A 26,850-nucleotide genomic window follows, 5' to 3' on the forward strand; every position below is an offset into this window, starting at 1 on the left:
TAGGTATGACAAGGCATTACGTTAAATCTTAAATGGCCTTCTGCTTTTCTTCTCTCTTCTCTCTTTTTTTCTCTCAGTGTAGCTCATACTGTAAGTGGGTTTATTGTTCAGACAGACAGGTCCTAAATCCCACAGTTACTAATGACCTTCCCCACTGTATGCAGAGCCGAGTCTGTTTCTCTCCATACTGAATAACATCACGGCCTTAAGATATCGACTTCAGACTCCCGGAACATTATTTGTTTGAGGCTTTGATTTATGACTGCTGAAAAGAGGAAAACTAAAAAAAAGGTGCAGGAAAGGGAAAATAAATATCCTTTGGAAACACTTCCAGAAAAAGTATGGGCATGCATTCAAAACAGGAGAGCAAGACAGAAGCTTCTGCTTATCTTTCCAGCAAATATCTTTAGTGTTGACAGGTCTGCCCATGTTTTATTATGGAGCAAGAGAGACCGCATCCCTGTGGGGATTGAGCACGTCTAGCCAGCAAGGAATTGAGCACTAATCTCCGTACAATGGCCTACGGGAATCAGTCTGATGACTTGCTTCCGGCTGCATATGCTGGCCTGCTGCTTCTGTGAAGCGTGGATCGCAGTGACTTCAAACACGGGCTGGGCCCAGAAGCGGCCAGCATGATTTGTTTCCTAAAATGTCATGAAAAGATAAATGTGCATGCCTTAAAGACTTTTGCAGTGCCCTCTGAATATTTCTTCTTCTTTTTTTTTTTTACCAGACTTTTGTCAAATTGACCACCTCACATACACTACTGTTAAAAAATTTGGGGTCAGAACGATTTTTTTGTAAAGAAATTATTACTATTTGTTTTTGTATTCAGCAAAGATGCATTACTTATGAATTAATAAAAAAGCAACCGCTGTTGATAATACATTGATTATAATAAGAAGTATTTCTTGTACACCGAATAAGCATTTTATGATATTTGAAAGAAATTGAAAAGCTTTGCTATCACAATAATTAATTAATTCGATTTTAAAATATAATAAAATAGAAAACAGTTAGTTTAAATTGTAATAATATTTCCCAATATTTTTGTTTTACTCTATTTAATAAAAATAAAATTATAGCCACGGTGAGCATTAGAAACTTTCAAAAACATTTTAAAAAATTTACTCACACTAAACTTTTGAACTGATCACCCCAAAAGACCAAAGATGACTATAATGAATAACAATAAAAGAAATTCCAATATCATACAACCAAACATAGCTAAAGTGGTTAGAGCACATGCTTTGGTCTGTTTAAAGTAATATTTTTAGCATAAAACAAAAAAAATGTCACATGGGTTTAGAAAAGTAGATGGTTCTCTTAGTGCTCTTAAACTTACAAATGCTTCCAAACCCAAACCATTCCTCAGAGAGCGCTAAAAATTCAGCCTTTGTCCCGCGGTAAGACCAACGGTAGCTTACATTTCATTGAGTGATTTGGAACAAGTATCTATTATGGGTGCATCATTCTGGGTAGACATGTAGATAATGGTAGCGAAATCGGACCGTATCCGGAAATGTGGAGCAGTCCACAGCATTGACCCCAAGGATATGTCTTCTTTAATTGTATGGCTTGAAATATGCGAGTTATTGAAAGATTCCAGAAATACAAAATGTAAAAAAAATGCCAGCAGTGGTTTGCAGTGAGGCACGCCAAGGCAGCTCTTCGACCAATGACACATTGTCATTTATGTGGCAAGGAGAGGACGAGGGGGAGAGAAAATTGTTTCTTTTCAGAGTTACAGTCTGAGCACTGGAACCAAGCTTCTCTGGCATTTTCCTTTTAGACATAAATAAACATTCAATTTAGTCTATATTTTATCATGTCATATCCACTATCTAAAGTCAACAAAATTTGAATTATCTTTAGTCCACAAAAATAATGTCTTATTTGATGGAAGTGTGGAAAATTAAACCAAAAATAGACATATTATACACTACTGTTTAGGGTCAGTAAAAGTTTTTTTTTATTTTTGTATACTGAAAAAAATAAATATATATATATATATATATATATATATATATATATATTTTGAATAAATGCTGTTTGAACTTATTAATCATCACATAATGATGAAAAAACAATTATCCACAAAAATATTAAGCAGCACATCTGTTTTCAGTATTGACAATAATAACATGAAATCTCTCTTAATACATCAGAAATTTTGAATGATTTGCAGAATGAAAGCTGAAAACTCAGCTTGTTGAGAAAACTCTTTTCACAGTTCATATTCTTTTCAATTTCACATATAAGCACAAAGTGTCCAAAGGCTAATTTGTTATAAGTATTTAGAAAGAAGGCATTGATTCATGGCATCTGTTGTTAATCATATTGCTGTAGTGAAACATTTGTAGTGTCTCATTTACTTGCCATCAAATTTTTATTTTGTAATATTCTGTAATGTACATATAGTGCAGAATTAGAAATTGTATTTTTGAACTCAAGATGTCTGCACCTCTTGATTCATCTCTAACATTTCAATCGTTAGGCTGGGAACTTCATTGTAAAGGATAAGTGCATGTTTATATATGCCCATATGAGCCCACAGGAGAGGGTGAGGTCGGGTGCGTGCAAACAAATGTATGTGGTTTCTTAATTAGTCTTTTCATCATGTGGTTTAGAGAGTAATCATATTGTAATAGTCTAATGATCATCACATTATGTAGATTTTGTTTAAAAGGGCCATGTGTGTGTATACGTCTCACGTGTCTGTGCCATATGGGTGTAAAATGTCCTCTTCCATGTTAAAATGTGCTGAAGTGTTCAAACACAAGGTTCACACCTGAAGGTCAAATTGTTTGTCTTTGACAGTTGGACGACAGGTAAATGGGGAGTGTGCAGTAGAGCATGTGGAGGTGGGCAGCAGACACGGAACATCCGCTGCATGAGGAAGGTGACGTACCAGCGGGAAGAGGTTGCGGCTCACTCCTTATGTCCAGTAATGGCTCCGGCCCAACTACAGCCCTGCAATACACAGACATGTCCTCCAGAGTGGAGCACTGGCTCCTGGTCTCAGGTATGTTTGCATAAACATGCAACCAACATAACATTACCTCCATCTGTTTCTTTCCAATGAAATAATAGAATGTCATCATCAGGTGTGCAGCTACAGTCAATAGAAAATTAGGTATTTTGTAACATTATTAAGATTTATTGATTAGGAAATCCACATATTTGAATGATTTCTAAAGGATCGTGTGGCACTAAATACATGATTTATAGTCTTTATAGTTATCTTTATAGTAATCATGATTGGTGTATGAACAGGCCTTAAGGGATGGGTCAACAGTGTAGTTACAAATGTAATTACAGTAATTAATTAAAGATGTAATTAAATGCAGGTATTTACAATGTTAAAACATGTACAGTATGAACACAAAGTGCATTGTACCAAATGATTAATTTAAATGTAAGTACTAGTAGTTAAGTCCACTTAATATAAAGTGGGACCATTAAAACTAACTTCAAGTTAACCTTGAAGTTGAAACAGCACGACTGGTCTTCAACGTGCCCAAAAGAGCCCATTTTACACCCCTCTTTATCTCCTTGCACTGGCTATCGGTTGCGTCTCACATTAAGTTCAAGACATTGCATTTAGAACAGCCACAGGCTCAGCACCGGCCTCCTTCCACTCACTACTATGAATTTACATCCTATCCAGAAGTCTGAGATCCACTAGTGAGCAACGCCTCATGGTACCATCACAGAGAGGTTCAAAATCACTTTCCAGAACATTCGCGTTCACCATTCTTGGCTGGTAGAATGATCTTCCCACCCTTATCTGGAATGCTGAATCCTTGGCAATTTTCAAGTGACAGCTGAAAAATCATCTCTTTCGAAGTTACTCGACTTCATTTAAAAAATTTATTTCGCTTTATTTATTCCTTCTCTTTCTAGCTTGTAGCCTATTTAAGAGCTTGATGTATCCCCCAATTGTAAGTTACATTGGATAAAAGTGTCTGCAAAATGACTAAATGTAAAATGTAAATTTTAAGCTCATGTACAATAAACCTAATATAAGCTAACTTTTTTTTCTGTCAATGAGGCTAAAAAACGGCAATTACATTTTTTACCCATTAATTTTATTTTCCACTGTGTAAATAATCAAGTTATAATGAATAATGTTTAGTTGTCTGAGATTGACCAGAGCATTTTTCTGAAATTCTGCTATACCCTTTCATAAAAATCCTTCCCTAAATTACAACACATGCATATTATATTTTGAAAAGTGACCAGAGAATGAGGTGAAGGCTTTAGATGCCCAGAACAACTTGACGGAAAACGTTCTGTATGCCAGATCAGTGCTGAAACACTACTGCCCCCTGCTGTTACTGCACATGTAGCACATTGTGCTCCATCTGTTTTACTGTTGCATCGCTATCATTAAGAATCAGTTCTGGATGTATTGGACTTCTGAAATGACCACACAAAGTGTCCTTTCTGAAACCTTAGTGTTGTTGGCAAGTCTTATATTAGATAAATTACTACTTTACACATGGTTTAATCTAAGATTTAGTAATAACGTTTGCTGTTGCTACTTGTGTATACTTGTGCATACATTTGTGTAATTTATCTTTCAGTGTTCATACACAAAAGCCAGAGAATTCCGAAACACATTTCCTGAGTTCATTTTGTCATTAGCAGCAGTGCTGAATTCTTTAACCTTTTTTTCCCCAGTCTAATCTTATGTAATATGTTAAATCATAAATCTCTGAGAAGATTTTGCAGCAGTAGTTGATATTGAGTAAATTCCTCCTAAAGGTCAGGTTGAGTTCGCACTGCCTGTCTCCAGAGTTCATATCAACTTTTGTTTGAGGTGAACTGCATGCCACTGTGACCTTTACAATGTTGAAACTAACATCACTCAAAGACCACATGAGGGTAACTCACTCTCTCCCTGTTTGTCTTTCTTTCCTTCCTTCACGCTAGTGCTCTAAGACCTGTGGGCGAGGGTTGAAGAAGCGTAGTGTTTTCTGCAGGAGCACCAATCCAGGTGCCAGGGCTGTGGTGGTGCCTGACAGCATGTGTAAATTACACCTGAAGCCCAAAGCCCAGGAGGCCTGTGTGCTGAGCCGCTGTCCCAGGAATGAGCGTCTTCAGTGGATCACTACCACCTGGGGAGAGGTAAGGCCCCTCATAGGAATATCAGAGGTTATGTAGAAGAGCTCACACAAACAGTTCATATGTAGCACATATATATGTTCACCCAGTGAATCCTGATGTAGAATCAAGGGCATGTTAAAGAGATGCCGTCATGAAAATCTCATAATGCATATTCAGTCAGAACAAGATGGACCAGAGGGGTTGCATCAGCATACTAGCTATACTCATGGCAATTTTTTTTTCTCTCTCTCTCTCTATGTTAAGGGTAAAACAAAAGTTTGAAATACTTTGCAGTGATATACTGGTAGCGAACATCCTGATGATATGTGCTGCGTGCTTTTATCAACACACAACAAAAATGACAGTGGTGAGAAAACAGCAGTTAAGAAAACATCCGGTCATAGTGATGTGGATATGTTTGCACAAGCTATGCAGTTCCAGTCAAGTCGCATCATATTTATATAAGTGTTTTATACAATAGTTTGCTTTACCGCAAGCTGCGTTACCTTAAAAAATATATACAAAGCAGCTTTAGTCACTTTCAATTAGAAATATTACTTGAATTTCAGAAAGCAGCTCTCCAGTGTGTTTGTGTTTTTACCTGTGTCTGACCTCAATGGATTGAACGGAAGAAATTACCCAGAGAAGTTTAACATGTCAAAGAAGTCCAAGTTTAAAGTTGTTTATTAGCAGTTTGAGGGTGTTTACTACATATTGTTTCAGATTTAAGTTGATAGATTTAACTGAAAATCGCTTAGTGTATGATGGACTTCTTTTTTTAGCTTCAGACTATAAATCCAACCAGGCTAAGGATATACATTTTTTTTTTTTATCTTTTGAGACGATTTAAGAATACATGTTGTTTTCATTTATAAATGAAAACAACATAATAAAACGATAAAATGATAAATCATGCTTTTTCTAGCAAAGATGCTCATTTTGTTGATTTTGAATCAGCTTGAAAGTCTGGTACTGTGTGATCCTCAGTAGTCTAGTGTATGATGTCCTGTTTTTTTCTCTGTAACTACTTGCAGCAAGTGTATGGTGCCTAGTGCTTTGAAATCTCCTTAGATGTGAAAAGTCATGTAGTGTATTCCAGCTTTGCGATGTAAATGTTATTATATGCAAGTGGTTAGATCGACATCTGTGCATGTATATTTAAAGCCAAGTGATTCCAGACAGCTAAGTGGCACTTTCCAGTCTGCATTTGTACTTCAGTATCTCTCTCCTCCAATCTAGCAGCATTGTTAACACACTGCTAAGGAGGAATGAGTTGATCTTGTAGCGAAGGGTCAGTGAAGTATTTATGTGCATATACTTGTATACTTATGTACTTTATTATTTTGTCTGATTGTTTTTGCAGTGTTCAACCTCATGTGGAGCAGGAGTAAAGAGAAGAGAGCTGCAATGTGGGGAGAAAGACTCCCAAGGAGGCTACACAGAGTTCCCTGTGAGGAGGTGCAGGAACCTCCATAAGCCCCAAGCAGACCTTGAACAAGCTTGTAATAATGGCCCTTGCCCAGAGCCCCCACCGCCCCAGATCCTCCAGCCTGGCCCAGACAGGGCTGGCACTTCTGTGACTCTGGGCTGGTACTCCTCTCCTTGGCTGCAGGTATGCTCAACTAGCTCATCAAAACCAATCTGTGTTCTGTTCCATTTCTATTCTTCTAGACATCTAATGTTCCTGTCCTGTCTGTGTGTTTTTCAGTGCACGGTGTCCTGTGGTGGTGGGGTCCAGACACGTAGCGTTCAGTGTCTGAGGCAAGGGCGTCTGTCAGTGGGATGTTTACCTCATCAGAGACCCATCAGCTCACGTGCTTGCAATACACATTTCTGTCCTGGTCCAGTTCCAGTCCCTGTCCTACCTCCCTCACCTACACTTAAAGGTACAAGCTGGTTTAGCTCACTTTTTTTTTATTGATTTAGAAGACCATCCAATGTACACACCTGTTTCAAATGTTTGAGGTCAGTGAGACTTTAAGAAATTAGTAATATTTTTAGCAAGGATGCAAAAGTGACAGTAAAGACGTTATAAGTTAAATAAAAGTTTAAAGAAAATATACTCTTTTAAACTTTCTTTTTATTAAAGAAAAATGGGTGATTTCCACAGAAACATGAAGCAGTACTGCTGTTTTCAACAGTGATACTAACAATAATTGTTTCCTAAGCACCGAAATCAGCTTATTAGAATGATTTCTGAAGGATACTGATGCCTAAACTTTTGAATTTTAGTGTATATTTTTTATCACAATTGGCCTGGTTTTACAGTCAGAGTTTAGACCAGGATTAGTCCATAGTTCAATTAGGACATTTAAGTGAATTTTATAAATGTGCCTTAGAAAAAACATTACTGGCATACATTTTGAGACAAAATAAAGGCACTGATATATTTTAAGATCAGTCAGAGCAAGTTTCTTTCAGTTGAAACAGCTCAGACTTAGATTTTAGTCAGGGATTAGGTTTAAGCCTTATCTGTCAAACTGGGGGTTAGTGCGTTATCTGTTTGCATGTTCCTGAGAATCTAACTCAAGACTCTGGTGTTGTAAGCAATACAACATAACAATTTATCCCAGAGAGGCATTAACATGAGATGCACTTTAATACAAACTCACAAGACTTGTTCAGAAAAGTACAGAATAAAACAGAGATGAACATGAAATTGAGATTGTGTGTGTGTATGTGTGTAGTTTCCAGTGTCTTTGAGCCGTGAAGTGAAGATTGAGCTGTATTCTGAATTATTTGCGGAGGTTTTATTGGGCATGTGAGCCAGTTGGCTAGCAGAGCGTTATAATCTAGAAGTTAAAAGAGTATAGATAAAAAATTCTGCTGCGGATTAAAGTAGGAATTGCCTGGTCTTCTCCAAGATGTACATAAATCTGCATGACCAGACTATCTTAACAATAAGAAGTGAAATGCAGCTAATCTACTCTCATTGTTAGTTCATCACTTCTTTGCAGGAACATTCCCAATAGTCTTGCTCATAGGAACTATGGTGTTGGCTAATGAATCAAACCAGCAATTTATGGTTGCCCTCCCTGAGTCTTGAACACTACACCACTCCAACTTTTACCTCAACTCTTATCTCACTCAACAGTACTCTTAGTGTCTGAATGTGGATACCACTGGATGTTCATTGGTGATGAAATACTGCTGAATGTTTATTTGTTATGAACTCTCATATCTTGTTCGGTAGCTCAGTTGGTGGAGCATGAAGTTAGTAACGTCATGGGTTGGATTCTCAAGAAACATGCTGATAAAATGTATTGCTTTAGATAAATAATCTTCCAATTGCACAAATGTTTTCCACATTGTTAATTGGTTATTGATTCTTTGTTTACATATGTGTCATATCATCAAGCTATCAGTGGCGTTTTCACTTTTTCCTTATGTAGTGATAAAAACATGTACTTTTTACATGATTTAAAACCACATTGGTAGGTCAAATGACTGTCTGCCACTCAAATAATAATAGTCACAGCTTAATTATAATGATAATGAAGACATAAAAATCTCTTCTCCATAGAGAATAGGTATGTGTGTGTAGGCATAATTGTTTATTCTCATTGGAAAACTGAGTTTGAGAGCCTTCAGAGAGCAGGTCAGGTCCTTATCAGTATGCCGGTGCAGTATTTCCAAGTGCTTTGCAACATCGCCACAATGTCTCGATTCACACTAAACAGCACTGTAGTTTTTAAGGCTTAGAATAAATAATAGTCATTGTGTCTTTCTGTTAACAGAAGACCATCTTTGCATCGACTTCTTCAGCTGGTGTCATCTGGTGCCTCAGCATGGGGTTTGCAATCACAAATTCTACGGTCAACAATGCTGCAAGTCCTGTTCCGCCAAAAGACTGTAAGAGGAAGATCTTCCCACAAGCCTCCTCGCTTCTCTTAGATCTGTAAATCATTGTGATACAGATGACCACTATGGACAAAGTTGATATTTGCGAGATGTGGTAAAGAAAGAGGCATACCAGTGGACCGTGTCTTGGACTAGGAACTCGAAAAATTCATTGGTACATTGGAAAACTGGACCTGTTTCTGGCTTCATCTGTGGTGTATCATAATTAGAATTGTGGTTCTTTAATAACCAATCTGCAAAACATTTATATTGTAAATATATCTGTTCTCTTATGATTGGAGATGTGACCATCAGTTTAAGCCATAAAGAGACTTCCATCATCAGTTCACACTGAAGAGCACCAGATGAACATTGGTGAGACTGTACACATCTGAAGTACTATAGAATCCATTGAAACCGTGTGTTTACCAGCAGATATACAGAACTGAGGGATGTTCCACTGCACTGGTTTTTAAAAGTTTCATCTATGAAAACTCGTGTTCTTGATGGTTGTCTTTTACCGTTGCTTCATATCTTGCTGCTTTTTTAACCTCTCGCTATGTTGTCAAGTGTCAAGTTAACAGAAGTTCAATGTTTGACACAGCACAGCTCATAAATGTCAGTTTCTAAACAGTGAACCAATCAGAAGAAACCAGGGGCAGAGCAGAGTGTTTACAGCAACAACTGTACATCATTTGTTGGACGAATGGTTTAGCTATAGCCAGTTTTTATTGTTTTGTTATTATCTTCATTTTAAAAACAGTACATTTCACAGTGAACAACTCCTGAACCTGTAATCATTTAGTCTAAAGGTGTGGTCGCATTTGTGAATTTTTCGGTGAAAATGGTCCCTTGTCTAATTTTAATAATGTAGTGATTGATGAAGCACAGCTCATACAGAAGTCACTTTCAAACCAAGCCACATGTGATCTCACATTAATACTGCCTGCTTTACAGGACTGCTTTAGTTTGAATCAGCAAATCTTTTGAATCAGTGTTTTCGGGTGCAATAAGAAGTGCAGTGCACATTCTCATTCCATCATAATTTTGTTTTATTTTTTCTCAAAACAATTCATCTTGTATATTTTATTTGTTAATGTGTTTAGTTTGCTATAAAAGCTTTCCTCCAGTGAAGACAACATCCACATCTCTAGTGCGTAGGCTTCTAATTTTAACAGACATTAACATGCAAACATTTTCTCTGTGGAACTGGTGTGACCTGTAAGTTTGAGTCACAATTCTGTCTGATTGCCACAGAAGACTAAAGCAGACAAGATAGATTTATCATTAATGAAGATCAGTGCTTCTGCTGAAATATGTAGTGGGTCCATTGGTAGATGAACTATGTTTGTGTAGGGATGCCAGTATGTGAGTCTAATTTGTCTGTGGTTCATACAAGCCATCTCCCATGCGGTGTACGAGAGCTCATCCCAGATGCGTGTCAGGTCGCTCTCAGTCACTTTGTAGGGACCAATTAGTGTGCAGGAGCGAGTGTCATGCTCAAACCCAAGCCTCTCGGGACTTGGAACCTCATCTAAGTTTACTTTGTTAGTGTTCTTCAACTCTTTCTGTTTCTATCTGTTTGAGTGATGAAGTTGTTGGAACACTATTTTGTGCTTTACGGAAAAGTGGAGTCTCACCTTAGCAAAGCTTTCCCAGGGTTCAGGTATGACGGTCATGCTCTAACAATAAAAATCGCAACAGATGGCACATGAGGCTTAGAAGAAGTACTCATTCTGTCCTCGTTTCAGTCCAAACACTTCATTAACAGTTCCCAACCCCTTGAAGGGATATTTGCATACACTAATAAGTGCAAAAGTTCACTTTTTTAGAAGTAGATGTTGCACTGCAGAGTGCTCTGTCCTTTTTGTCTGAACCCTTTCAAAGGGTACCTTCGTTTATTGGTTGTATAACTTCTGGATCTCCATTAATGAACTCGTGTTTGGTTTCTTACAATATGTTTCCCAACTAATGTGTTCCTAATCATGAACAAATGAAAAATACATTGTTTAGCCTTGTCGTGATGTTATGTATGTTATGTACAAAGGATGACTCATGTCTTTCATCACTGTCTGAATTGAAAAAGTGTGTAATTTATTACTATGTCAAAATAGTTCCTGGGCTACAGTGTTGTCTGGAGAGGAGCTTCCTGTATAATACCACACTGTAAGTGTGATATTTAATATTTTCACTGAAAGTTTTATAATAAAAAGTATTTGATTTACCGTATTCCTCTAGTGACGCTTTTTCCACTAGTGCTTGGAGAGATTGAGGCGAGTACAGGAAGCCCTTGAATGATGAAAATGCTGCAATATTTAAGAATGAAAAATGATATTCTGTCATCACAACAAATTACTATGAACATCAAGCCAGAAGCAAAGTGGATTTTAGACAAAATACTCCCTAATATATTATCGACGAGGAAAGCAGACTTGTTCTCTGTGCAAATATAAAACGTTATTTAAAATGCGCCACTAAGGGACAGACATAATAATATAATAGGCTATAAACACATGAAAAAAACACTCCGCTACAAATAGTGTTTCCCATCCAATCATAACATTAAATACCCTAAACATTCATATTCCTCCCTCTCCTCTTTGTGTTCCAGGCAAAATGTTCTTGCATAGACTAAACATCCTAGTAAATCACACTGAGTTTGCTTAAGTCCTCCCTCGACATTCCTGAATATCTTTTCCTCCTCATAATATGCGTGCATTTGTCATTGTTTATAATTTCCTGTGTGTACAATTATTTGTGATAATTTCTGACGGCACTGAGAGACTTGTAAAAAGAGAGGAGCAATTCCTCATCCGTGTCACTGGATGCACAGACACTGATTATGAAGACTGCATACCAAGCACGTCTGTGGCATTTCTATCCCCTCTTGTGCATGGTGCAAACTCTCTTTGTTTCTCTCTCTCCTTGCTTGCTCACACACACACACACACACACACACACACACACACACACACACACACACACACACACACACACACACACACACACCGTGTCTTCACGCTCTAGAATTCACTGTGTCACTTCAGCTCTGGCAGTATGATGCTTCCTTGGAGTACCCCTCACTTCTGACAGGCTTTCTAATCACATCTTAACAGGGCGCTGGCCATGAGCACTTTCTCTTTCATTCTCTTTCTCTCTTTTTCAGCTCTCAGATGAAGTGAGAGCTGCCATCCTCTCCAATCATCAGCTAAAGGATATCATCCAGCATTCACTCTGTGTACCCTTGCAGACAATAGATCACTCAAAGGGTGAATGGACATGTAAGGGATCCTGTAGAACAGTCATCACTACAGGTGGGTCACAGGTCAGCTCTGAGAATGGAATGGCAGGACAAATATTGAACAAATGATAAACTGCGGCTAACCATATAACTGTGTATAGCTAGCGAGTTAAGGAAACAAATAAAAAAAGGCTCATGAAGTTTAAAAAAGTTTAACTTCCCACGTTTTGTTTGTTTGACAGAGTCTGCCGTGTCATGGTATAAATTCACATGTCAATTTTGAAAAATAAATTAATAAATAAAGGTGCCTTTGCGTCCCAGACGTCCCAGCTATTTTTGGATTGTTTCATATGTGCTACAAAAAAATTGCACAGAACTACATTTTTGCGTATTATGATTTCTTCTTATAAAAGAAGTGAATGACACTTGAAACCTGAGCAAGGGGTTTGCGTTATTTGAATTAGAATATGAAACGAAGATTCGGGTGTCATGTATCACATGGTTTTGGCAAAATGAATCAAGCTCTGGTACAGTCCCTGCATCCCAATGTTCATACTATCCATCCTAAATAGTATTTGAGATTAGAATGAGTGTGTCCCAAAGCATAGTATGTTAAAACATTATGCCAAAAGTCCTCGGATGGTCTACTGTTTAAGGGTGATTCTGAAGTGTGGATCTGCGCACACTCTAATGGTTAATATTACCCACAATCCATTGCGAAATGTGGAGGATGTTAACTGACAAGATGATTGACAGGCCAGTTGCAACAGAGCGCTCTGTTAAACATGCAACTGTATGTCAAGATAGTATGTCCCAAAGCTAGCCTACTCTTCAACTAAACACTCAAAAGTGTGTACTTTTTCTTCCCCAAAAAAGTACATACTTTTAAGGGCCTGGTATAGTAGGCACATTTGGACGCAGCAGTGTTTCACTGTGAGATGTTTCATTTGTCAGGTAAAATGTATAGTATCGCTTTTGTGTTTACTTTAAAGAGTTTTGTTAACGTGTTGGAGCACACATGAGGTTGAATTAGGGCTTGATGTGCTGTCGGACAGGTTGCTTCCAGTTTTGCTAATAGGGAATCGAGTTGTCTTTTGCGTCTTTTGTGTTTGAACGGTCAAATACATATACAATACCTGTTCTGGTCACGATTTGTGTATGCACATTTGGTCATGTCTTAAATTTATGAAATAGCTAGGAAAAATTGATTGTGTCAGTATACTGGATCTATGCCTAAGTGACTGCAGACGCATATGAATACTGGATGATTTCTGTGTCCCAAATGGTAATCATACAACAAAAGAAAAAGGTTTGGGCTATCTGTATTTTTTTTTTTTTTTTTTGACATTTTACAATTTTCATTGGTTTCCAGAAATATGAACTATTGTGATGTGTGTCATTGTCATGAAATAAAATTACTTATACCATAATATAACATATTACAATATAACACATGGACCCCCACGTTCAGTGTAAAGTCTGGATTCAGATGTAAAACCAGTTAGGAATAGGAACAGTTAGGAACCACTGATCTAGAATCACAGTTGCATTCATACAGAAACCTTATTCACATAAGCATATCTTCTCTATATCTGCACTTCTCTTCCCATTTCTTGATATTTTAAACACACGCAAACACACACACACACGTTTTCTCGTCTCCTCTGTCCGAGAATTTCAGTGTAGGTTATTTTGGGAGGATTAAAATGTCACTGTGGGTTTAGATGGCTGTGATTGTGTCTAGGCTCAGGAGCCGGGCTCATTTGTAGCTGTCAGTTGGCATTGGGCTTTTCTCAGTAATGTAAAGATGGCAGTCTCTGTGGCCCCGTTTGTCGCTGCAAGAGCGGTCTCGCAGATTATCATCTCAAAGGGACTGACAGCGGCTCGGACCACCTTTGTGTGGCTGCCTCTCCAGCTGAGTGAGTGGAAGACCCCCACAGTCTTCACTCCTAGAAACACTGCGACTTTGAAAAGTTTTACTGGTTGCATTAAAACCCTGTCAGAAAGTCTATAAAGAGGAGATTTGTGGAATGCCTCCCGCATTTTACAGGCTATTGTGGTGAAAATAGGGCTGTGTTATGGAACTTGACACATCTCATAACATGCACAGTAAAAATTATTTTGTGGTAACATCTCAATTAAGTGGTTTTACTCAAGGCAAAAAATATTTAATAGGTCTACATCAAGCCAACTATATTGGGTTTTACCAACAACAATATTTTTAAGCCTCAGATCAGGTAGAAATAAATTTGTTCCTTAAAGGGAAATATTAAAATTCTTTCATCATTTGCTCACATTTGTGTCGTTGCATGATAATATGACTGACTGGCTTCTGCAGAACACAAAAGACTGTTTTCTATGCAGGCTTTCAAACTTCAAAAAGAAGGCAAAAGTGCAATTATAAAAGCTTCTATCGTCATGCTACAGCCTTGTGTCAGAAATATGTCATAGCCTTGTGACCAAAATTTGAGTCTCTAAAATGAACTGAAGATTATTGACAGCCTCTCTAACTCTTCTTGGAAAGATAGAAGCTGAGATGTCTGAATCATAAAAGCACTGTTGTCTGAATGATTTATTTGTAATTTGAACTGACCTAATTCTTGAGTTTGAGTCAACCGATTTATCATTGATTTGATATTTAGCGCATAAGTCAAATGGACTGCTTTTATAATGGTTTTATCTTATTTTTGTGTTTATTCTGAAAGCTCAAGGTTATTTGGATTGCATAGAAAAGATCATTGAAAAAAAATTGTCTTCACATGTTTTCCTTCAGTAGTCCACAGAAGAAAGCAAGTAATATGGGGTTGGAACAACATGATGCTGAGTAAAAATAATGACAGAACTATCCTTTTAAGGTAACAACTGCAGATGTTCATATAATTTGCACATACAGAGATAAAGGAGCTCAATGTTTTGTGGCACTGAGATTGTAGTCTCCCCTTATCAAACTGGGATCAGAAGATGTAGCCCGTCATGCTGACTCAAATGAAAATTACTATTTCTATAAAGTCCTTTCAGCTTTGCTCTTTTACCCCATATCATACCCCCAGTCAGTGATGATCAGACTTAGCATGATAGAACACAATTACAGTTATTGTTTATCTTAGCTTTTAATTGGACGTTTGCACGTCTTGTTGAGATTGTACAAATTCCCAATGTATTCCTCCTTATGTTCCCTTCCCACAGATAGAAGGACAAATAGTGATGGAGTCATGGAAGTGCAATTTTGACACTTCAAAGAGAGAAGTCCACAAACACCCCCTTCCCTTGCTTTCCTGAATAATGCATGTCGAAATGGTTAAGGGCAAATTTACTGCAGCATGTCCCTGTACATCTCCTCCACAGATCATTGATTAAAATTGTTTTTTTCTTTTCTGCATGCTATGAATATTATTGATCTCTGTGTTTGTGGCTGTGCTCTCTCATTTATCTTCCTTTGAGTGACTTGTTCAGATTTAGCTCCCCTTGAAATGTAAGAATTGATTACAAGTCCCATAGTGGCAGACAGCCGCTGCCTCCTCTTCAGCCTCGCTGACCTTGGCGCAGAGAAAAAGACCCTAGCGCAAGACGAGAGATGCGTTCTGTCCCCATTCTCTTTCTCTCTCTCTCCTTCACTTTAACCTCTCCACTTCAAGGCTATTGCGATGCATTTCATGACTCTAAAACTGTAGTAGTGTGTTACCTTAAAGACCACAGGCAATCTGATAGCCTTCATTTTGACACTCCAGAATTAATCAATTTACTGCCAAAAGCAGATCCATTTCTTGTCAGTGTATTTCAAGCGGCTGATATTGTAAAACAGCCTCGTACCTGCAGGCACGCACACACTCACCGACCGACCGACCCTCTTCTCTCTTCTCACCTCCCCTGAGATGCTGTGTGTTGGAGGACATCGATTTATTTTACATAGTAATGCAAACAGTGGGAGGGAACAGGTCACCTCAGCTATTGCCACCTGTGTGTCGGTATGAAGCACATGGCACAGGTCAGTGAAGCCTTTTCTGCTTGAGTGGCTGCTGCATATTTCATAGTACACATGAAGAATGCCAGCCATCGCTTTAGGACGGAGATGTTCGAGTGGAAGCAGGAAGTGGAGCAGCACTGTTCCGTTTGACTCCAGTAGAGGGAGGTGCATACCTACTGTTGAGCTGCAGGCTTTGTCTCTGAGGACAGGAACCAGAATTAGATTCCTTCAGGGATGAATAAATTATCTCACAAGCATTTAAGCAGGATGTGTAGATGCAGAGTGTATGGCTTTCTTTTCTGATAAAAGATCTGGGGATTGGTGTATTCCTGTTTGACCTCTAAAATTGTTTAGATGCATTAATTACATTAAAATAATTTCATTTTTGTGCTTTTATGGATTTGGGTAAAGAGTGTCCACAGTAATGAAATTTAGAAATCTAAATTTAACACACATGCTGTGAGGCAGATTTAAAAGACTTTTAAACAAACAAACAAACAAACATTTTATTATACCAAAAATTAATTGTTATTGTGGTGTAACCATCAAGTAAAAAACAAAATATTTTCCTTTAAAATACTGAAAACGAGAGTGTACACATTTTAAATATTTTAAAAAAAATATTTCTTAATGTGCAAAGTTTTGTTTTTACATGTATCATTAATTAATAATTTATAAGAATCATAATGCTTAAAACCTTATTTAAAGACTAACTTTGTCATATAAAGGTAAAATTATCTGACACACAGCCACAAGCATCTGCAGGGTATGTCCAGTTTATACACACACACACACACACACGCACACAGACACACACACACACACGCAGTCTGGTCAGCTATCCTTGTGGGGACTCTCCATAGGTGTAATGGTTTTTATACTGTACAGACCGTATCTTCTATCGCCCTACACCAACCCTACCCCTAAACCTAACCCTCACAGGAAACTTTCTGCATTTTTAGATTTTCAAGAAACTTCATTCTGTGTAATTTATTAGCTTGTTTACCCGTGGGGACCTCAATTTAGGTCCCCACCGTGACACGAATCCCCATGAGTCTGTGTGTATTCAGGTTTAAGTCCCCACCAGAATAGAAAAACAAGTACACACACACACACACACACACTCACGCACACACACACACCCACACACACACACACACACATTTGAATGTTACTGGATATGGTGCAAAGTTTCAAAAAAGAGCTTTAGATTTGAGCTTTAAATGTTTGTGAAATGTATATGGAATATCAGTTTTCAGCTTTCAGTCCGTATAGAGGAGCTGTCACACTTCCATTACTTTAGTTGGTGCCAACTGCTATGCATCTTTGTTTAAGTGTCTGTTTGGTGGGGCTGACATTGTGCAGAGTTTGTCTAAAACTCATAAAAATTGACAGAGACAGTGTTCAGCACTCTAAAGGCGAGCTATTTTTACCCAGCTGTCTCTGAAGAGCCCTCTGAAAGACAAGTGACAGGCAGGTATAACTCAAAACTGGCCTGCCATCTCCAAAGATAACGCCACTATCTCAGCTACCTGGAACTGTTTTGCTTCAGTGCTGTCAAATTTGTCAGCAGGAGACAGGGGAGTGTCGATGACAGTTACAGCTCACACTCAAGTTCTTTTACCCTTTTCCTTTCTTTTTTTTTTTTTTTACTCATCGCCTTTGGTAAAGTGAGCATGACAGTGGTGAGTTGTGGCAACGTTGCTACCCGTTGTTGTTATTAAAGCGCAAAACAAGCTGTCACTGAAAGCCGAGCCATGCTCCTGATGGGCTCGGGAGCCTTTGCGTGATGCTGTGAAATGCGAAACAAATAAAGCTTGTGCCTCTAATGACTTTCGAATAAATAAATCATATTTACAAATCACTCCATGATTAAGGGGAGTGACAGGAAGCGCCACAAGCGAACTCTCCTTCTCGGCATGTGCCCAAAGCCCAAGGCACAGCTGTCAAACACGGTAACAATTACAATAGATATCACAGCAAATGAAGCAAATCAATCACCTATCCATCCCCCACCCCCCCTACATCACCTTCTCAAAGAGAGAATAAACAATCATTAACATTCTCCAGCGCAAATAAGGTGTGTTTTGCTCTGGGAGGCTCACATTCTCATTTGGGACCCACAAACCGGGGTGGAGAGGGGGATGAGTGCAGTCCCATAAGCCCTTGCTGTGGGAAGTTTACTCTCCTCTCTGCAGTCTGCCAGGTCCCCCCTAAGAGCCTACCGTCTACCTGTTCACATCCCTGGCATCACATCAGTTAGCAGAGATTTAAAGAATCGTTTCGCTGGAACCCATTCGGGGGGTTGGTGGTGCCTAATTAGTCCAGAGTGGAGCATGCTGGTGGAGAAGTGATTGCCAGACCTACTCTCAGAAAAAGAGCTGTGAAGTGTAGTTGTGGAGAGCAGCAGGACGCAACGATTAGTTCCACCACAGACGGAACAAGAGGAGAAACAGAGACAGTTGTTTTGACTCCTTAATACCTTCCCACTGTTCCAGGCTGGAGCCGGAACAAACCAAACTCGATAGAGAGAACTTCTCTCCTCGAGTGCATGCTGCATCACAGCTGTTGTTATCAGACACACTAGTGTGAAAAATCGGTTTCTTTCCAATGCTTCCAATAATATATAAAAATACTGAATATGTTTTTATTATGTTGTAATATTAGTTAATATTATAGAAAGCTTGACTTGAAAATTTATTGAGTTTTTTATATAAGTAATAGAAAATGAGAATGTGAAATGAATCATATTAGAAATGTGATTAATGATTATCTTGTTAAAATATATTTAAGAAGGGATTTTTACTTTTTACTAGGAAACAAATATCTTGATTTAAGAAAAAGCATATACTTTAAATCAAGAAGCAAAGCTCCATAAAGGTTAGTGTACTAAAACAATTTATTTTTATTTTTTATTTTTTATAGTACACAACACAGCAACATTTCCACAACACAACAAAAATAAGCCACAAATTAATGAAATTATCACAACACAAGCTGAACAATTATGCAGGGTCTAATGATCTGATGAAATCCAAATTTAGATATCCAATATATTTTCATGAAACCTTGAAGGTTTTGAAAAATTTGCTATACCATACCATACCATACCATACCAATGTTTTTATGATCTCTTGAACTTTGCACAATGTTGAGTTCATTTCACAATGCTGTTTCTCGTGCCCACGTAAACAATTCTTTAAAGTAATTTTTTTTTCTTAATTTCAAATATTGTTATGGCTTGTTTACACTGTGTTGCAGTGATTATGTTGTGTTATGGCTCCTTTTGATTATGTTGTGGCTTGTTTTCATTGTGTTGTGGCTTGTTTCCGTTGTGTTGTGTCTTGTTTTGTTGTCATGATTCCATTGTGTTTTGGCTTGTTTTTGTTGTTTTCGTTGTGTTGTGGCTTGTTTTTACTGTGTTGTGGCTCATTTCTGTTATGTTGTGGTGATGTAGTGTTTTGGCTTGTTTTCATTGAGTTCCGGCTTGTTTTTATTTTGTTGCTGTGATTACATTGTGGCTTATTTTTGTTGTATTGTGGCTTATTTTTGTTGTATTGTGGCTTATTTTCATTGTGTTATGGCTTGTTTTTGTTGTGTTGTTGCTTGTTTGGCTTGTTTTCGTTGTGTTGTGGGTTGTATTCATTGTATTGTGGCTCGTTTTCATTGTGTTATGGCTTGTTTTTGTTGTGTTGTGCCTTGTTTGGCTCGTTTTAATTGTGTTATGGCTTGTTTTCGTTGTGTTGTGTCTTGTTTTTGTCCTGTTGTGTTGTGGTGACTTTTATTGAGTTGTGGCTTGCTTCTGTAGTGTTGTGCTAATTTTGTTGTGTGGATTTCACTGTGTTGTGCACTACTGGGCCACTGTAAAATAAATGTGTTCAGCCCATGAAACATATTTCAGGTCTTCTGGAGCCATCCAGAAGCTTTTATGTGACAAACAAATTACTGAAATTAAAGTTAATAACTGATTTGATGACACAAATAATATTTTCTTGCTACATTGACAATTTTCTTTTCTCATTTTAAAGCAAGAATATAACAACATTTAATTAGATTTAAGCTTAAAGTGAGAAAATAATTTGCCAGCAGGACAGGAGAAAAAACAAAAAAAACAAAAAACAAAAACATTTAATTTAAGAGATACTGTGTGAAAACTAGTCTTACTCTATTACACACTTTTGCTTGTCAAGTAAATGCATTTTGTTTTAATGATGGTTCATTTTGCAGGGAAATCAGCCACAATCCTGATTATGAAAATAATGTTCTGATGTGTTGAGAATCCACTGCTATTTTAGTATATTATAATATAGCCCTTTTTTTAGATATCCGAATATAAGCTTTTAAAGGTGAGGGATGATAATGCAGCTCTGTTCTCCCTGCTCCTCTTCAGAACAGAACATCAAACCCAAAGCACTACTCAGCTTATTTTAAGTCCCGCTTTTAGCTTGGAAGTGCTGGATATTGCCGCAGAGTGTCTGCTGCCTGAATACCCGAGAGCGTCTGTGGCCACTGCAGTCCTCTCACCCAGCATGGGTTATTTATGTCTGTGCTGTGAGAGGGTCAGTGCACAACACAGGCCAAAGCCATGTAGGACTGAACACGGAGATGAGGATATTGTCTTCATCCAGAGATGCACAAGCATTTTCATTCCATGATTAGTAAGGTGACAGGTGGAAGTTTAATTTGTTAAAGACATCTCCCCGGCAGTGTTTGTGACCAGCTGTGCATGTTTATGTGTGTGCATATAGGTGAGGGGGTGTGTTTTAAACTGAAAGACGGATTCTAGTCAAAAAACATTCTGGGAGATTTAGTCTCAGGTGCATAGGCAGATTCAAACAAGCATGGTATGTTGGTTTGCAGAGACGAACATGTTCACAAATACACAGAAACATGCTTCACATATATGAACACCCAAATAGAAAATAGGAATGGAAGTGAACACAATATATAATATATAATCGCTCTTATATCCCTATGCTATTAGAAGGCCCTATGAAATCCACCCCCCCCCCGAAATAATTTATCTTTTCTATTTTTTTTTTTAGTAATCCAAAAACATTTGTAATTAATTAAAATCATGAAACAGATACAATTCAACAACAGTTTATCAAAATTTTAACAAAAAAATAACTTTTTTAGGCCCTTTGTTTTTTTTCTTCTTCAAATTCTAATGTATTGTTTATAAATTACATGTTTTATTTATTTTTTGATTGGTTTTATCACATTTTATTAGTCAAAATAATTTTACAGTAAAGTGCCTGATGAATTTTTTCCCCCAGAAATTCTTTGCTGTCTTTTTACATTTTTCTGTATGATTTGTAAAAAGTAAAATATGAAAAAAAAAAAAGATAAAAAAATAACCAATTGTGATATTCTACACATTCTAGAAATTGTGATATTGAGAAGTACATTCTAAATTTCAATATTAATATATTTCTCTCGCAGTTTCTTCATTAAACCAAACTTTTATGTTGATGTAGTGTTCTGTAATGTTCTGTAGTGAGGTGGAAGGCACTGAGAACACCACAAGCATCATGCAAAAAAAATAGCCAAATCATATGACATTCCGCGTTCTACAGGAAATTACATTTTTAATGATTGAAATCCATGATTCCATCTATGTTTTCCACATCACAGAAATCATTGAGCCCTACTATTATACTCTCCGATAAATGTAGATATGAAATTAATAGCACATTCTATTACAACTGTGGCTATGCGGGGGAGTTTTCCTTTTGGAATTACAGAAAGACTTGCAGCAGGCAGCAAGCAGCTGGAAAGTCCTCTAATGTGGATGTATCTAGAGAGAATGACATTTTTTTGTGTTTGTGTTTATGATGCATTTTAATGGCTTCAGGGGTCCGGCGAGCTGCTGGAGTTGTGTTTTCCATGCACGCCATGTCCCAGTCTTCTTGTTTGCCCTCCCCTCTGTCCCCGTGGGATTTGGAGAAGCACTCTGTTGAGGGCTCATCAGCTGCCTGGCATTTGATCAATTCAGAAGTCCCTTTGTGCAGGTAACCTGCAGATAAAAGACATTGTTATCTGCCTGAGATCCTCTGCTTATAACAGAGTTTGAGAGAAAGAAAAGGATAGGTTGGGAGAGAGAGGCAGAGAGGAGACGGAGAGGGACAAGGAGAGATGCAGATAACCAAAGAGAGAGTGACACATTGGAGGTCAACACCTTGATATGAGTCATTACACCTGTCAGAGGATTGAGAGTGAAAAGAGAAGGCGAGATAATACCAATGGTATGACAAGTGGTAAAATACTAGTTGTGTAGGAAGACTTATTATTTTCACACTGGTGCAAAAAGCAAATGTTTCCCATTAAATCTTAAATGTATTCATTTCAGTGATGGAATTGTAGCAAAAACAGAAACTATTTTTCTTTTTTTGCTGATAATCTTTTGTTTTTGGCTTCGGTCAAATATCAATTCTGTTCATGTCTAATGTATTATGGAGATAATAAATGAGTCTGAAAGTCTTTTCTGCCTGGTCATTTTGAAACTCTGCTCTGATAACATTTTACAATAGTGCTGATGAGAAATTGTCCTCGGCTTAATTAAGAATGAATCGCTCTAATGGAACTTCACAGTTAGCTTCGATTTTGATTTTTTCTTTCTTTTTTTAAATAAATCTAAATGAAAACAATGTCGTGCATTGAGATAATGGAGTTCCACAGAACCGGGAGCTGAAGGAAAATATTACGCCTATAACAAACAGCATATTGACATGACTTCCTGCACACTTTAATGTGAATTATTCACTATGCCAAAAACGTTTTTATTCAGAGAAGTATTTAACTGATCTATTTAAAAGTATCTCCTGAATTTATTTATTTTTTTTGAATTGTGATTAATGGCATCCAAAATAAAAGTTTGGGTTTTACATAAGTGTGTGTACTATGTATATTCATATAAACACACACACACACATAAATGTATATTTAAGAAATATTTACGTGTGTGTGTGTGTGTGTGTGTATATATTTTATATATATATATTTTATTAGGTACGCCTGTTCAGTTTCTTGGTAACACAAATTGCTTATCAGCCAATCACATGGCAGCAACTCAATGCATTTAGGCATTTAGATGCGGTGAAGACTTGATGAAGTTCAAACTGAGCATCATAATGGGGAAGAAAGGGGATTTAAGTGACTTTGAACAATGGAAAGGTTGTTGGTACCAGACAGGCTGGTCTGAGTATTTCAAAAACTGTTGATCTACTGGGATTTTCACACACAACTATCACTAGGGTTTACAGAGAATGGTCCGAAAAAGAGAAAATATCCAGTGAGTGGCAGATGTCTGGATGAAAATACCTTGTTGATGTCAGAAGTCAGAGGAGAATGCAGACTGGTTAAAAATGATAGAAGGGCAACAGTAACTCAAATAACCACTCGTTACAACCAAGGAATGCAGAATACAATCTCTCAACCCACAACACTTCAAACCCTGAAGCAGCAGGCTACAGCAGCAGAAGACCACACCAGGTGCCACTCCTGTCAACTAAGAACAAGCTACAATTTGCGCAGGCTCACCAAAATTGGACAATAGAAAATTGGAAATCTGATCAGTCTCTATTTCTGCTGCAACATTCAGGTGGTAGGGTCAGAATTTGGTGTAAAGAACACGAAAGCATGGATCCATCCTGTCTTGTCTCAACGGTTCAGGCTGGTGGAGGTGGTAATTGGTGTGGGGGATATTTTCTTGGCACACTTTGGGCCCCTTGGTACCAATTGAGCACTGTTTAAATGCCAAAGCCTACATGAGTATTGTTGCTGACCACGTCCATCCGTTTATGACTACAGTGTACCCATCTTCTGATGGTTGCTTCAAGCAGGATAATGCACCATGTCACAAAGCTCAAATCATCTCAGACTTCATTTCCTGAACATGACAATGATAATTTGGTTTACTCAAACGGCCTCCACAGTCCCCAGATCTCAATCCAATAGAGCAGCTTTGGGATGTGGTGGAACTGAAGATTCGCATCATGGATGTGGAGCCGACAAATCTGCAGAAACTGCGCGATTCTATGATGTCAATATGGACCAAAATCTTTGAGGAATGTGTTCAACATCTTGTTGAATCTATGCCACAAAGAGTTAAGGCAGTTCTGAAGGCAAGGGGGTCCTAATAAAGTGGCCAGTGATTCAATCGTAAGATTCTTCTTCTTTTTTTTTAAATGCATATTTAACATTGCTGGAGCCTTTTCTGTAGTTTTGTAAAGGGCAATAATACATGTAGAACAGAAAAGAGACAGCAGAATGCTTCTGCTTTGCTCAATCACATCACCTGAAACTCCACAGCAGAAGAAAATGACTGTTGTGATGGAGTGGCTGAGAAAGAGAGGGAGGGAGACAAAGACATTGAAGCCTCTGCACAGAGAGAGGTGGTCCGGGTAGATCTGTCCTGCATGTGCTCTGGATGGTACAAGGCTGTGCTCTAATTGGACGAGAGCTTTTTGCATCATGGCTGAATCCCTGAATCCTGCAGCCACAATTTAGCGTGAGTTACTCCACTCGTACATTATGTGGGACACAGAGAACTTTCTGGATCTCTTCCTTCCTTCTTTCCCTTCGTTTTATTCTTTTTTTCATTTGTTTTCTTTGTCATCCTTCCCAACATTGTTTGTTCACTTTTCCCACTTATCTATTATTTCTTTTTCCTTCTTTCCATCTTTCCTTTTCCCTTTCCCTTCATTCATTCACTCTTTCCTTTCTCTCTTCCTTACATAATTTCCTTCATTATTTTCTTATTTTCCTCCAATCCTTCTTTTTAGTCAGTCTTTTCTTTCACTTTGTTCATTTCCTCCTTCCTTCCTTCACTCTTTCCTTTCTCTCATCTTTCCATCCTTCCTTTCTTCTCTCTATTCTTTCTCTTAACCTTTTTTAATTTGTTTGATATTTCCTTCCTCTCTTCCTTCCTTCCTTCCTTCATTGATTTGTTCAATATTTCCCCCTCCCTCCCTTCATTCGTTCACTTTCTCTCCTTCCTTCTTCCATTCACTTTTTTCTTCTGCTCATCTATCCTTCCTTTGTTGCTTTCTGCACTATTTTCTTCCTCTTCCTCTCATCCTTCATAAATTCTTTCATTATTTCCTCCCTTTCATCCTTTCTTTATTTATTTGTTCATTATTTACATTCATCCTTCCTTCCTTCCATTCACTTTTTTCTTCCTCTTATTAATCTTTCCTTCCTTCCTTCACTGGTTTTTCCTCTCATGCTTCCTTCATCTGTGTACTCTGTCCTTCTTCTTTATTTTTTATTCATTCACTCTTTTCTTCTTTCTATACTTCCCCGTCTTCCTGCATTTGTTCACTCTTGCCTTTCACTCACCCATCCATCATTCCTTTCTTTCTCCCTGTTATGCTTCTCCTCACCTTTCCTTCCTGTCTTCATCCCTTCCTTTCCCTATGCTTTCTCTTTTCCTTTTTCTTATTTTTTCCCCTTTTTCTTATGCCTGTCTCCTGTGTTCTTTCCTTAGTTTATTTGTTTACTCTTTTAATCCACTCATCCTTACTTTCTTCATTCATTTGTTCACTCCTTCCTCCCTGTCATGCTTCTGTACTTTCTTCCTTCCTTCATTTGTTCACTTCCCTCATCCTTTTATCTTCTTTTGTTTGTTAATTCATTCCTTTGTTGATTTGTCAGTCTCAGTCTATTTCCCCTGCTTATTCTTATCCTGTTCTTAAATGGAAATATGTTTGTGTGTGTGTGTGTGTGTGTGTATGTGTATGTATGTGGGGTCTGAGGGAGGGGTAGGTCTATTCATGGCACAGTGACAGGGCCATCAGCTCAACACTACACATCTGGATTTGCAGGAGTCCTCCACAAATTAAAAACTATTACCCACGACCTTTTACTGTTGCAGAGACACCCCCCCCATTGCATAAAACACACACACACACACACACACACACACACATATAAACAGAGAAACACAGACATGTACAGACTGCCCAAGCGCTGTGTTCATATTTGCTATATATCAACCGCAAAGCAATGTTCAGAATTGCTTTTATGGCCAGAGGAGATGCTGGTTTATCAGACTAACCAGCTGTTGGTTATCATAAGCTCAGTGCAGGTGGAGACTCTGAAATGGTAATGGCCGGACAGCTGTAGATGCCTTTCCCATCAGTGTTGGAAGTTTGGAAAAGTGACAGAGTTTATCACCTCCTGCCCAGCCCACCCTCACCACTCACTGCTTGTGTGACACCGCCTGTCAGAGCACTGGCCATCAAACAGGACTTACCGCCCATGAAGAGTCACAGATTCCCTGTCCCAGGAGGCTCAGAGACAAAATATCCACTGGGTTATATATATTGCTGCTACCACACTGTCCCCTCTGGCAACACAAACCTTTTTTTTTTTAATGCACACATGCACATTCTTTGCTTTGCCTCCTTTATTTGCAGCCATATCGAATGCATGTTTTCCGCAGGACAACTTTGTTCTGTGATGTTTATCCCTTCTGCACACTGTGATCATGGCTTGCTTTCTTGTTTTTATCTCTCTGGATAAAATCTATAATCATAGTCCTGTTTCAATAGGAGTACACCATCCTAGGCTTCTGTCATCTGTTTCCCACTGCTTTGCCCCACGGAAAAGGGAAGTGACTAATTTAATCTGAAGTATAACAAACCCTTGTGCTGTTTTTTTAAGTGTGCATATTGCATGAGGGAAGACC

General features: G+C 38.1%; 1 protein-coding gene across 4 annotated transcripts in view; it reads left to right on the top strand.

Moving 5' to 3' along the window:
- LOC113051696 (A disintegrin and metalloproteinase with thrombospondin motifs 18-like) overlaps positions 1–10,553 on the top strand; it is a 52,696-nt gene extending 42,143 nt beyond the window's left edge. For all 4 annotated transcript variants that reach the window (XM_026215658.1, XM_026215659.1, XM_026215660.1 and 1 more), the window contains 5 exons: positions 2,821–3,025; positions 4,939–5,133; positions 6,476–6,724; positions 6,821–6,998; positions 8,850–10,553. In XM_026215658.1, the coding sequence (XP_026071443.1) occupies positions 2,821–3,025; positions 4,939–5,133; positions 6,476–6,724; positions 6,821–6,998; positions 8,850–8,968 (946 nt within the window). In that variant the 3' untranslated portion in view covers positions 8,969–10,553. The remainder of the gene's footprint in view (positions 1–2,820; positions 3,026–4,938; positions 5,134–6,475; positions 6,725–6,820; positions 6,999–8,849) is intronic.
- Positions 10,554–26,850: the final 16,297 nt, after the last annotated feature.

The sequence above is a fragment of the Carassius auratus genome, chromosome 32 (genome assembly GCF_003368295.1).
Source record: "Carassius auratus strain Wakin chromosome 32, ASM336829v1, whole genome shotgun sequence".
NCBI lineage: Eukaryota > Metazoa > Chordata > Actinopteri > Cypriniformes > Cyprinidae > Carassius > Carassius auratus.